Source organism: Chenopodium quinoa, unplaced genomic scaffold, assembly GCF_001683475.1.
Source record: "Chenopodium quinoa cultivar QQ74 unplaced genomic scaffold, ASM168347v1, whole genome shotgun sequence".
Lineage (NCBI taxonomy): Eukaryota > Viridiplantae > Streptophyta > Magnoliopsida > Caryophyllales > Amaranthaceae > Chenopodium > Chenopodium quinoa.
Window position 1 is genome coordinate 3,047,684 of NW_018745617.1, and position 15,110 is coordinate 3,062,793.

A 15,110-nucleotide genomic window follows, 5' to 3' on the forward strand; every position below is an offset into this window, starting at 1 on the left:
AATTTTGGTGTTTGAACCTTTTAACAGCAGTTGTAATGAAATTTGAATTTTGGCGCAAAAGGCATTATTTAATGGCGGTTACAAAAAGTACGCCATTATAGAAAACTTTTCCCACTTTTTCTGATTAATGTTTTATAGCGGTTATACATCCGCCATTAAAAGTGTCATATCCTTTTAACAGCGTTTAGATGAATGGCGGTTGGGTAACCGTTGTTAAAGGGTATTTTAACGCCATTAAAGCCAATTTTTGGCGTAGTGAAACATGGCGGTATGAGATCTACGCACCTGATGGAATTTGGATTGCTGCAACTCTTAGTGATCGTTACCAGTTTCCCTCCCAAGATGAGGTTTGTTATGTTGCCGGTATTGCACCTCAATACACCCGATCTGCCCAACTCTTTAGGCTTTTAATTAACACTGGCTCAAGGTTAGTATTTTAAAAAAACACTTTGTTATTGCATTGAATTTGAACACATACTTATTTAAAATTAACTACTAAAGTTTTAAATTTGTTGATATCATTAATACACTAAACTATTATTGTGTTTGTTAAATATGAATACGACATTATCTTAAATGAACATTAGATTAAGATTAGTGTCTGTGGGATGTAAGATAGTAATAAACTTTTTTCATATAATTAATTTGTGATAACATAAAAATGAGGCAACTCATTATTTGGAAGAAACTAATGCAATGCATACAAGAAAATGGATATGATAAGGGAAAAATTATTAAAACTACAATTGAAAGAAAAAAGTATTGTTGATTAGTTGTGTTGATAATATTTAAAAAGGAAATTTTGTAAAAAACAACCTATTATAATCCAAAATTTGCGAGAAACTACCTATTAAAAAAAATGTTGTAATTGACTACCTAATTTTTGAAAAATGTTGTAATTTACTACCTTTACGCCAGATAATGAAGGAGTTTGACCAAAATTCTCCGGCGTTGACTTGGTCACGTGACTCTTGGTGAAAGAAAAGTGTCATTAAGTGTCACGTGATGGTCATGTGACCAATGCAATACCGGAGAAGTTTGGTCAAACTCCTTCATAATCCGGCGTAAGGTAGTAAATTACAACATTTTTCGAAAATTAGGTAGTCAATTACAACATTTTTTTTAATAGGTAGTTTCTCTCAAATTCTAGACTATAATAGGTAGTTTTTCACAAAATTTCCTATTTAAAAATAGTAATTACATTGATCATGTATGTTATTCCCAATAAAACTATAGAATATATATGTCGTATGACTTTTTTTTATTAATGAATTAATTTAATTCAAAATAAAAAAAAAAAGAATAATTGTCCAGAATAATCCAACATTTGCCTCATTCGCCCAAAATACTCCCACCTTATTTTTAATAATCCGACCTTTATACTCAATCCCCTTAAAATGCTCGCAAGTTACCTGTAACCGGTTGAGTAGGTAATTATTATTTTTAATTAAGTTAAATTTACATGTGTCACCACATGCTTGGTCAAAAAATAAGTTTGAATTTTAATTTTGTCTTAAGAAATGATTATTAGTGATTAACTACTCCGATCCCTCTGTCCCTTAATTACATTCCTAGCTACTTTCCTTTTTGGGTGTTTCAAAATTACATTCCTACTTTTCCTTTATAGTAAGTGAATTTTTACCAAATATCCCCAAATTATCCCTAAATAGTTGTGATGTGACATTACTTTAATTATTTTTCTGTTTTGCAATTAATGGTTGCACAGTTTCCATAATATAATTTTCTCACTCATATTTTCTCACTCATAACATTTTGAATCCATGTGCAACACTATAATTGAATATGATTGGTCCTTTTATTTTTCATAAACAAATGTGATTAGTCCTTTTTCTTTTCAAAGAACTGTGACATGTGCTTGCTTTAATACCATTATATCTTTGTTTTATTCAAAAACAGCAATAAATGTCTTGTAATTCCCATTTTACTTTCGAATCATGGGTTTTAAGGTTACTCCAAGTTCCTTAATTTCCATTTAAATTTAGAAATAGGGATGCAATTAAGGGACGAAGGGAGTATTTCAACTTTTTTCTGAAAAAAAAACAAAAAAACAAAAAACAAAACCAGCCCCAGCCCCACTGCGACCCTAGCCATCTCCCACCCTTATCATGGGCCTTGAGCCACTAGCCTTACCATGACCAGAACCCAGCTCCCTCACTGACCGGATGTTAGCTCACCCTCTGCCCTATACCCCCTTCCGTCACCACTAAACCACCACACGCAATACCAAAATCAAGGTGTGGTCAAAATCGAGGCATAGGAAGGGGATAGGGCCGAAATCGGGACGTGGGGAACGGGAGGTAGCCGGAAAAAAAAGAAGGGGAAGGGAGCTAGGATCGGGATGGAGAAGGGGTTTCCAAGGGTTGGAGATGGTTATATGGTCGCCAGTGTTTTTATTTTCGAATCACAGTCTGGTAGGTTTTCGCGAGTGGGGGAGGGAGGGAAGTAGGTGATTAAGGCCAGGGGTGGGGGTTTGGCATTGCACCGAAGCCGACATTGGGTGTTAGGTGGCCAGAGCCGCGGGGTAGGGGACTCAGGTAATGGGGACAATGGTTGGGCAGCTGGTGGAGTTGTTTTTAAAACATTAATCTTTTTTATTTTTCTTTAATAAAAATGATAATGTTTTTTACCAATCACAAGTCGCCACATGTTAGGTAAATAACTTTGTATTACAAATTACATGACCGATTTGGACCATTTTGAGCGGACTTGATGTAAAGGTCGGATTATTAAAAAATAATCAAAAGGTGAGATTATTTTGGGCGGGTGAGGCAAAGGTCGGATTATTCTAGGCAATTATTCCCCCCCCCCCCCCCCACAAAAAAAAATGTACTTCCTGAAAATAAGTTAGGTAAAATAACTTTAAAAAACTTATTAAAGTCATCGTTATACATTATATTGGCGAGAAATTTTTATAATGATAACTTGACATATGTCTGAAATGATCGATGTAAATATGATCTGATTTGATGATATTTTATAGATTTCTTGAAAAATAAAAAAAAAAGTTATAATTTGATAAATTATTGTAGAAATATATTTAACAAGAAAGTAACTCAATTGTATTGCTTCATAAGAATTCAAATCAACACCTTGAATATAAATGTTTTATTTTTCATTTAACCCTAACTATTATACAACTATATATATACATGTAATTAAAATGTTAATAGTATTTTTGGATCCGTTATTTTATATATACTCTCTACCATATTTCAACCTTTTAAATTTTGGCTTATTTTGGTCTTCCAAAAAATAGTCTTAAAATCTTGTGTAACTATTGTAAGTAAATAGAACATGATATACAAAGGAATACAATTATTAACATAATATATAAGATTAGGAATAAAGTTATTATAGTTGTATTGTACAAATATTCCAATAATAAAAGAGTTTTGCTAAAATATGGGAGGAGGAGTTTTGGAGGGAATAAACGGGTCCAGGAAATGACATGTGTCAATTCTGGTGTCTATTTTAGTATTATGTGGAGGTGATTATTGGGCGGGCCAGAAAGGCCAAGGGAAAAAGTAAAGCCCATTCCTATATGTGTAATTTCTCGCCCAAACTAGCTAGGTCGTGCAGGCTTTTATGGCCAATTTTGAGCCGGTAAAAAATCCAATTACAATTGCATAAAATCGATTTTCCAAGCCTGCCCAAAATTTTAAAAAAATTGGCAGGGCCTAACTTGATTTCGACCCGGAAAATTATACCCAAAACTCGCCCAAAATCGGATTGGTCTCACCATGATCAAGTCTAGTATTATGTTATTGATTGTATTATCATGAGACATCGACATTTGATATTCCAATTTCTCGCCATACGTCGTGCGATTGAGCCACATACACGACAATTAAGCATAAACATGACATGTTAGATGTAAGGTAAGTGATATCAAATAGATTTAGAAGGATAGACATTATTCTAGAATTTTATTTAGATAAATTTTTATTTTTTCACATACACAAAATTATTATTTATAATTTTCAATACTTTTCTTATAAAATTGTAATTTTTGCATCATAAAATCCGTATTAATATATGTTTTAAAGCAAGATACATTTGTAATATATGTAAGTCAATTAGAAAATTTATAGAGTGTGAAAGATGTATAGCTCAAGTGGTTAAAGTTTTCCTCTCGATTCCAGGTGATGCTAAATCAATAATTCTCATCACTTGCCTTGTGGCTCTCTAAATACTTGTGTATGTGATAAAAGAGATCATATGCCTTTTATGTGTAATGGTTGTATTCTCTATGTGATACGGTTTAACATTCAAGCAAATTATTTTTAAAAAAATTTTATCATCACCAATTCGGGGCATCGTCTGGGAATATAACTCGTTTATATATGAACCTATAAATTGAATGTTTAAGTTTATTTTTATAATGATAATCATGTTTATCTATGAAGTACTTAACGTTCATTTTGTTCCACATGTTTATCATTAATGTAACAAATATCTAGGGCCTGGACCAACCCGTTTTAGCTAATCCAAGGTGTAGCATATTAATTGGCGTTAATATGTCACGATTTTTACCATCACCTTACCGTCACCGCATAACGACCATAACCACCACCCGTGCAACCACTGCACAACCACTAGGAATTACCGCCCAACCACCAGATCTCCATAAACACTATCGCGCAACCACTGCACGACCTTTAGAGCCACCCATCGCATCACATTATGAGAGTTAGCACCACTACACAGCTATGAACACCATTTCACAAGCAAGTTCCTTTCCCTAAAGGTTAAATATGGGCCCACTTTACTTGCTTTGCAACTAGGGTGTCTTTTGTTTGGCCGGCTGGCCAATTTATAGTCACCAAGGTGGCCCATCACCGGCATAGCCATGGGTGGGGAGGAGAGAGAAGGAAATATTGGTGGTGGTAGAGGAAGAAGACATTATTATACGTTTATTTTGGAGGAAAAATTGAACGAAGAGAATATCAATTGGATTTGCCTCTGTGATATATCATGCCTCGTTCCAATGTCATCTTTAAAAAATATTGTGCACATAGTCATTTGACTCATTTCAATATACATCATTTTGTAGATTTTATTATTGTATAATTAAAAATCTATTAACTATTACTAAAACAGAAAATGGTGTTGTCATCACTACCCACGGGTTGCTCTCTTTATAAAAAAAATTCCCGCCTAAAATGCAATGATGATGTCATTTTTTTTTTTTTTGTAGAGCTATCATATTGAACATTTTTGTAATTTAAATATTAGAAGTTTCTACCTTACAACTAAAACCTATCATTTTATCGTAGGAAATTAAAACAATTTTAAATAGCACACTAATAAATGACCTACTACATTCAACTATGAATTAGACAAGTCGAACAGATACTATATCATAATTTAAAAAAAAAGATTTTAAATTACAAAATATACATAATTTTTATTTATATAAATGTATAATAGCGATTTATTATTATAATGTACAAATTAAAAATTGGATTTATATCTTTAAAAAAATATAGATTTATATAAATCATGTATCGCACGTAGAGATGTCAAAAACCGACCCGAACTAGTGAATCCGAGCCGTTTTGAACTGTTTCGAAAAGGAACCGAACCGATAAGAACTTGTTATTTTAAAACTGTAAACCGAACCGATTTTTCAAAACTTGAAACTGAACCGATCCGAATGTTTGAGAACGATAATGAACCGTACCTGTTATCAAGCCAAACTCATACAACCCGAAACCGAGAACAACTCGAAACCGAGTACTTCCGAACCCGGTAGCAACCCGACCCATTGTAAACTGAAACCGTTTAAACCCGACAAAAACCCGATAAACCCAAATCGCTTACAACCTGTAGCTAGTTAGGACCGAACCATTTATAACCCGTACTAAATTATGACTGAACAGTTTACAACCCGTAACCGGTAATAATCAAACCGTTTATAGCTTGTAAGTCCGTAACCAATTATGGCCGTAGAGGATTTTTTTTTTTTTTTTTTTGTATATTTTATCGATAGTAAAACAAAAAGGGTTTAATTTGAAATATAAAGTATTTACTACCTCCGTTACACATTATTTGCAACGATTTGACATAAAGTAGAGAGGAAAAATGTCTAATCGTTGCAAATAATGTGTAACGGAGGTAGTATATTGAATAGGTTTGGAATTTTGATGTCAATGAAACTCTTATGATAAAATATTATCGTCCTTTTACGAGTAATGGCTTGTGGAACACTAAATTGTATTAAAAAAATCTGAATCAAAAAGTAAATCTAGATTTGTTAATATCATTTGATCTTGAAAATCATTATACAAAAAAGGGACATAAAGCTAAACAACTAATTAATCCTCCATATGATCTACTAGAATAAATAATTAAAGAATGCAGAGGGTATAGTAGAAGATATACGTTAATGAAACCCATTTAAAACTGGCAAAATAAGTTGTCAAACCGATTGAGTTCAACTCGAATCGATTATGACCTGAACCGATTAAAACCCGACCCGATTAGGACCCGATATGTTTTGACCCAAAACCCGATTTAAATTGATAAACCCCGTTTTTAAACCGACATAATTTAACCCGAACCGATTATGACCCGGACGAATTATAACCCGACCCGATTAGAATCCGACCCGAAAAGAAACTGTGATAAAAATAAACCAAACCGATACGACCCGAAATTATTTAAAACCGACCCGAACTGACCCGATAATAATTCCAACCCGTTAAAAACGACCCGTTGCAAACCAAAAACCGATAAACCGAACCCAAAACCCGATTGACACCCCTAATCGCACGGGTTCTAACCTAGCATTCATGATAAAATAAGTGATTAATGGTTCAAATATTAGTGAATTGAGGAAGCACAATTAACTTTGTTTGAACTAAAATTCTTTAAATAAATCAGAATAAATTGAACAGAGGGAGAAGATATATACACATTATAGTATTCTACATCTCATAACAAGTATACCCAAAAATATTTACGAAACTTTTATAATTCGATCCAGGTATACAAGACGAGAAAGAGTGGACAATGTATTAATCATAAACTCGAATTTCAGCCCACAATTCCATCCGGAAAGGCAGATCAGCATTCAAAGGCCAATAAGTTATTATATAGATGAAAATGGCACAAGGCGAAGTCTAAGCATTAGCAGATATCATCCAAACGATGGCCCCTATAACACCACTTCCTTTCAAAAGAGGGATCTAAGAACCACCTCCCTCATAGATTGGTACATGGATGGGGTGGGTAACTTAGAGAGTTATGTAGATGCTGCATTTCGTTCCTCGCGGAAAAATGAAGCATACCTATTCATGAAGAATGAGTATTTGCTACTGAACTATGCACCTGGGTCAACAAATGACAGAGTAGTTAATGGACCGCTTCTTATACGCGACGGGTTCCCTTCACTAAAGGGTACCCCCTTTGCAGAGTATGGAATAGACTGTGCTTTTGGGTCTCATAATCACAATGAGTCTTTCATCTTCTCCGGAATATTCTGTGCCCGGATAAACTTTGCTCCGGGCACTACAGACGACTATATAATTGATGGTCCTATGATTATCACTAGGATGTTCTCGTTCTTTAGAAAGACGGTCTTCGAAAACGGGGTAGATGCTGCATTTGAGTCCTCAACTAAATATGAAGCTTATCTCTTTAAAGGTGATCAATATGCTCTTATAAACTATAATAATGGTGGTTCTAGTTCAACACCTCGTTTTATTGCCATCCGTCCTATATCGCAGGGCTTTGGTGGTTTGAGAAACACCATCTTTGAAAGCGGGTTCGATGCAGCATTTTCTTCACACTACAACCATAAAGAGGCCTACCTGTTTAAAGGAGATTCATATGCACTCATGAACTTCGCTCCTGGTTCAACAAATGACTACATTATTGGCGGGGTCAAGAAAATCCTTCCTAACAACTGGCCTTCTTTACGACCCATATTGCCTCGGTACAACCGTGGTATTGACCTACCTGCTGATGAACCAAGTTCTGTTGGTCAGCCTGGAGGTCATCAGGAATTGTGAAACACAGTGCAAGACATTAGTAGTTGCTATACATATTTAGAGTTTGCCTACAAGTTTTTACTTCTCACATGAGAAGGTTTTTCTTGTTTCATGCTTAGTATATTTTTTAATTTTGTAGTTTCATGTTTAAGAATTTTTTGGATATTGTTAGTTGTACCCTTTATGAATAAAAACTACTACCGCAATGTAGTACCACTTGCAAATACCAATGATAAAGATGAGTTAATGAGTATATGATAATTACATTACTTGTAAGATTTTATAAACCTCCTCAAATTGGAGTGTATTCCATTTATTCATATATATATGGTTACAAAGATACTCCTAATCACGTTAAGAAGTCTCAGAAGATATTTATAGAATATTCACAAAAGTATATCCTTCTATTACATAATATCTAGAATATTTATCATATACTCTATCACACCCCTGCAATCATAACGGGAGGACGATGAATGCTAAGACTTGATCTGAAATCCAAGAACAGTTGTCAAGGTAGGCCTTTCGTGAAGATGTCTGCAAACTGATATCGAGTTGGAACGTGCAGGACCCATACTTGCCCCAACGCCACCTTTCTTAATCGAAATGAATATCCATTTCGACGTGCTTGATACGTTGGTGCTTTACAAGATTATGAGATAAATAAATTGCACTTACATCATCATAATAAATAATAGCAGCCTGCTCTAAAGAAGATTATGAAGCCAGTAAGCCTCGACAACAACATTCGTGACATCCTGTATTCTGCCTCAGTACTTGATATAGAAAGAGTAGCCTGATGCTTAGAAGACCAAGAAATAAGATTGTACCCTAGAAAACAACACTATCCTAAAATCGAACGACGAGTGTTTGGACACCCGCCCAAATTTGCATTGGTATATGTGATCAAATTCATAAGTGATGAAGGATATAAATGTAACCTGTGATCAATGGAGCCCTAAATGTAATGCAGGGTGCATTTCAATGCATCATAATGACCCTCTCTATGGTCATGCATGAATAAACAAACTTGCTGAACATGAGTAAAAGTAAGGTACTGTAATGAACCTGCAAGACTACGATAAAGTGTTGGGTTATGAAATTTAGGCCTTGTCTGTGCACTAAACTTGGATTGAGTATCCACAGGGGTTGTCGTAGGTTTACAACTAGCCATACCTGTGCGCTCTTAAATTTCCAATGCATAATTATGATGAGACATAAACAAATATGATGGAGTACGAGTAACACCAATGGCCACAAATTCAGATGACCTAAATCAGTCATTGGAAATCTTGTACGTAAGTGAGAGATGATGCGTTCATGTAACAGATCTGAGGATGTAACCAACACAATATCATCAACATATAATAGTATATGCCATATCATTCCCATGCCGGAAAATGAGTAAAGAAGTGTAACTCTTAGCAAACCACTAATACGACCAAGTCCTTCAAGCTTGTTTTAGACAATAGAGAGACTTATGGAGCTTGCAAACATAGCCTGGGAACCTCTTGTCAACAAACCCGACTGGGGGTTAATGCATATACACACACTCATTCAAGTCACCATGTAAAAAGCTTTTTTAACATCAAGTTGGTGAATAGACCACTTACGAGTCATAGCCAAATTCAATACCGTGCAAATGGTAGTCGGTTTAACAATCAGAATGTTTCATCACAATCAACACCTTCAAAGATTTTCCATCACAAACAAGACGAGCTTTGTGTTGTTCTAGATCACCGTTAACATTCAATTTATGACGAAATAACCACATGCAACTAGCAATATTTACCCTCGTTGGCCTAGACACCAATTCACAAGTCCTAATTTCAATTAAAGCATTATATTCATCACGCATCGCGAGATTCCAATTGGGATCTGATAAAGCTTATTTGTTATTTCTATGAAGCGGGGAACGATAAAAGTATTGACCGGGGGTAGTGACAGGCTGACAGCTAAACCAAATTTTGGGTTCGGTTTAAAGATACCATGCTTTGAGCGGTTTGCATTTATGGCGATGAAGGTAGAGGTCTAGTTGGTGTATAGGTGGTTGGCCTCAAAGTAGGGGCGGTGTGCAAGTGTAAGGTGAGGGAGGAGTAGACTATGTGCAACTGATTGTGTTGCTGCCTTGCTGGGGTCGAGTAAGGCTGCCTGAATACCACCGGAAGCTGCCCCAGGGTGGAGGAAGCTACCTGGCACGCTGGAATTTTTGCGGCAACACGCTCAGGACAGTGAGGAGCTGTCTTGCAAGCTGGGGAGGCAGTATCAGCTGAGGAGTGATGCGGCAGGGGGCTCCACAATCCAAAAGCGGCTAGGTGAGGTGCGCGGCAGCCATCCCTGCTTGTGAGGGTTGTGAACTCGATAAAAAAATCGGGTTTTGCAAGAGAGGTGAGGGATTATCCGCACTCTAAAAATCACAGTCATTTGATCAAAATTGAGTGATGTTTCGAAAGTGCTAAGTTGAGTTGAATGACTTAAAGTGAAATGAAAATTATTACGAAGTATCATTATTATTATAACGCTGTATTAGTTTAATTTATTTTTACGAACTGAATTGATTTTTTTGCTAAAATTAACTTATTTTTATTAAAGTGGAATTATTTTAACAAAATTTTCCAGTTCAATCATATCATGGACTATACAATGAGTTAATGACCTTGAGGCTTACGTCAAATACAACCTTATAATATACAGAGGTTCGGTAGAACAATCAGGTCAATCACTTTACAAGTAGAGAAGCCAAGCTACAAAACGCTGGAAAAATCACCAAAATAAACACATGATGGGTTGGTCCATACTGCCAGCCTTAACCATGGGCAGACCAACTGGATATGATATTGCCAAATATCAGCTCGGCTCAACATCAAATTGGATTACACTTAAACTGCACCAAAAACTACACAGCCCCATAATACCTAAATCAGCTTGAACCTTAAATTACTACAACTACAATTAATCTCTTTTCTCATAATAGACTGAACATAGACCCAAATACGAGCAGGTCACAACCGGCTGGCTCATCCGTCATCATCCATTGGGAATATTACCCAAGAGGCCAAGAGCTTAGTCGACACAGCACCTATCACATACGAGTAACTTTTTTTGAAGCCTTCATCAACCCAAGAAGACCAAAGATGACCCAAACCAAACTGATCCAAATCTATTAGGGTGGGGGAAATAATACAAACCTTGCATAGTAAGACCGAAGGTAAAGCTAGGATCATGCTAAGCCGTGTAAGCCCTCGTGTTGTGTCGTATCAATATACCTCGTGACCAAACGAGTTGTGTTTGGTATAAGCCAAGATAAAGCCATATTGGGTTATGCTTGTGTTGATCTTTCATAAACGAAACTTGTGCACGACTCAACTCACATGTCATGTCATTCCAGTATGTTTTGTATCAACGGGCCCTTAATAATTTTTTAGATTTTGGTAAATTGGTCAAAAATATGCAGGTCAGCCCACCATGCTCAATACGGGCTTGTGTCTGTGCCAAATTTTTGAAAATTGATTTTTGTGCACACAGGGCTCCGCATATTCTTAGGTGCACACTCATGCACCTAGAAATAGGTGTAACAACAGTGCAATATGAACATTAGCTTTCTTCTCCTCTATTTTTCTCCTTCGTTTTTTTATTTTCTCTCTCCTTTGTTTTTTTAATTTTCCCCTTACTTTTTTAAACTTTATTGATTGAATTTGTTTCTTACAACATGAAAGTAGTTTATAACTATGAATTTTTGTGTGAATTTCGATTTTATGCTTTATTTTCGATTAATTAAGGTTCATATGAATCTTTGAATTCACAAATTATACTCTGCTTTTTCTCCTTCCTTCTTTAATTCCTTTTTCCTCTATTTTTATTCTTTCTATTTTTCTCGTTTTTTCGATTTAACGATTGAATTTGTTTCTTACAGTATGGAATTGGTTGTTTATTTGATTTTTTGAACAAAAACTTTTGTATACACCCGCTTTACACTAATATTATTGTACATCGAGCAGTATAAGGGTAACTTTTACCTAATTTAAGGGTAACTTTCTGCCTTTTTTGGGTAACTTTAAACATAATACAATTTTTATATATATAGACAATAAGAAAAGTTTTATAATGGTAATTTAATTATATTCAATCACTAATAATTGATTTTTAGTCATTTAAAATGTGATTCTTTATTAATAATTTTTATTTGTATTGGATTACTTTTATGCATATTAGGGTAACTTTTATTTATTTTAGGGGTAACTTTTGATCAAATTAGTCTATCTTTGTAGTGGATGTACAATAATTATTGTACACCCGATTTTTTTTAAAGTTTGTGTTTTTTGAATTCATATGAATTGAATTTTTTAGCTTTGATCAATTTCATTTGTGTATGAATTTCATCTGATTTTCTGCATTTTTTTTTTATCAATGAACATAATCATGCAAAATATGAACATATGCATAAGTTCCCTTAAATGTGAACCTTAGCTTTTCAGAAAGTGAACATAGGCATAAAACATATGAACATATGCATTTCAGAAAATAAACATAACAATATAAAATATGAACGTAAGCATTGGTTTTCTTAAAGTGAATATAACCATTTAAAAGGTAAACATATGCGTAAAAAAATATGAACATATGCATTTCAGAAAGAGAACATATGCATACAGACATAATGAGAATATTTATGAACAACAAATATTTACTATGAATATTTACATTTTGAACATATAAAATATTATTATGAATATAAGACATTTAATTATGAACATAAAAAATTGAAGAAATAAAAAATAATATTATTATGAAACATATGCATCATAAGTATTAAAAATATGAACATATGCATTCAAAATATGAACATATGCATTGGTTCATTTTTTAATGCGTATGAACATAATTAAGCATTTCAGAAGGTGAACATATAGATAAAAAAAAATATGAACATATGGATTTAGAAAGTGAATATAAGCATTTCAGAAAGTTTACAAAAGGATTCAAAATATGAACATAAGAATTCAAAATATGAACATATTCATTTCGGAATGTGAACGTAAGGTATCCGTTAGATTTCACTATTTTTTTTTTTTGAAAATTCCAATAAAAAATTTCGAACAATAGAGTATCGAACAATATTCAAACAAAATTTAGTGATAATCATATAAATTCAAACAACATTAAGTGAAATTTACATAAAATTGCTTTTTTTTAGGGAGTATCCTTTTGATTTTGCATTTCTTCTCTAATATCCATTGATGTTTTTGCAGTTTTTTAGTGAGAGAAAATGAAATAGAGAAGAGAGAAAGTGAAAAAGAGGAGAGAGAAAATCATATATAGAAGAAGAGTTTTGAGCTTGGAGGTGACGTTACATGTATTGGGTGTGGGTGGGTGTATTTTAGTTTCCGTGTTTTTTAATTTTAAGGTTTTTTTTAATTGGGTTGTGTGTAATTGGACTTTTGAGCTGCGTTGTTACACTTATCTAAGGTGCATAAGGGTGCACCTTAGACTAATTGCACATGGCTCATTGGCGTGCCTCCTATGTCGTGTGGTTGTGAAACGTGTCGAGTTGGCCCATTTTCATGTCAGGCATAACCTTATGTCAACTTGGCCCATGCACAACTCTAAACATAAGCATCCAACTTCCAAACACAAACTACTAAGCAGTAGTGAATACTGTGATGAAATTAGCTTGAAGTAGTGAAGTTCAAAGTTGGTGAGAATTCAATAATTTATCAATGATGTAAAGAATCAAGTTCACAGTTACCAAATCTAAAATGAATGATGCAACAAAGAGCCCCAATCCAGCTTATATCATGCAAATTGCAAAAACAACAAATCTCTGGTCTTTAACAGATTGAGAATAGACAGATAGTCTCCCACCATGTGAGACTTTTAATGTAATGAAAAATAGTGTCCAATATATGATCACCATACACGTCTACTTACCAAATAATGGCTCTATTACTATTAAGCCCCACTTTCTCAATATACCTCCAAATTTCTAATCATGCACCACCCACTAGACTCGTCAAAGATTTGAAAGTGATCTGCCTTCTGACACTTTTCAATGGTCCGTCCTTGTAATTTTCTATCATTCACCTCACGGGTTTCAGGGTCGGGCTTTCCGAGCCCGAGTTCAGGCTGACTTCTAGGGTGAGGCTCTTTTTATCACCCCTAGTTCAACCTAATCCTCGCCTGATTTTCCGTCTCCTCAACCACTAGATAGATCAATAACAAATTGCACGTCAATTCAATAGATTACCACATAAGCAAATCTATGATAGACAGTGAAAACTAATGCATGTCAAATTTATATATAGTTGAAACCATGATTAATGTGGTGGTCCTAAGCTATCTAATAATTTCTACTCAAACTTGTAGACATACATAAAGGGGGGTAGAGAGAAGGAAGGAGGCAAATAGAATTGAATAACGGACACCTCTTTATAAGGTATTCTATCCGATTCTTTTAATTTCAACTCATAGCCACCCACCCATCTATCAGAATGAAACATTCTGGCATAATTCTATACTTCATCATTATTATTACAACTTTCTGTTTATTCGCCAAATACACAAGCCTATCCTCATCGCCTCTATTTTCTGTAGCGTCTCCTACAAACGATCTACAAGGACTAGCATCAAGGAGAGCTTTGAGCAGACATCTGACTCAACATGAGTCAAGAGCAGTCAAGGTGAGCTTATGAATAATTGTCACATTTTATATACCATCATCAAGTTCATATCATACTATCATTCACAAGACAGTATAAAGTATCGGCATCATAATAAACATGCAGGTTTTGGATGCAACGAAGCACTCACCTCACCAAGAAGCATACAGAAGAGAAGAGCCCCTGAAGAATGGCCACGCCAATGATGATGGTGAAGAAGAATTAGTCTATCATATAGATTATCATGGCGTGACGACCCATCCTGGTCCAAATCCTAAACATGGAAAACCATAGAACAGTCATCAGGTTGTCATCAACTATATTGAATACATGTAACATGATATAGATAATCAATGCTGTTATTAAGATTTTCTTTTTACATTGAACAATATTAGCCTATTCTTTATGTAAAAAATTACAGATCATTGCATACCTCAAA

General features: G+C 34.6%; 1 protein-coding gene and 1 long non-coding RNA gene across 2 annotated transcripts; both read left to right on the forward strand.

Moving 5' to 3' along the window:
- Positions 1–188: 188 nt before the first annotated feature.
- Positions 189–8,036, forward strand: LOC110716686 (albumin-2-like). Its single transcript, XM_021895330.1, has 2 exons — positions 189–427; positions 7,010–8,036. Exons 1-2 carry the CDS (start codon positions 189–191, stop codon positions 8,034–8,036), a joined length of 1,266 nt encoding a protein of 421 aa, XP_021751022.1.
- Positions 8,037–13,777: 5,741 nt separating this feature from the next.
- LOC110716589 lies at positions 13,778–15,100 on the forward strand. Its single transcript, XR_002510515.1, has 2 exons — positions 13,778–14,692; positions 14,798–15,100. It is a non-coding gene; the product is annotated as an uncharacterized LOC110716589 (long non-coding RNA).
- Positions 15,101–15,110: the final 10 nt, after the last annotated feature.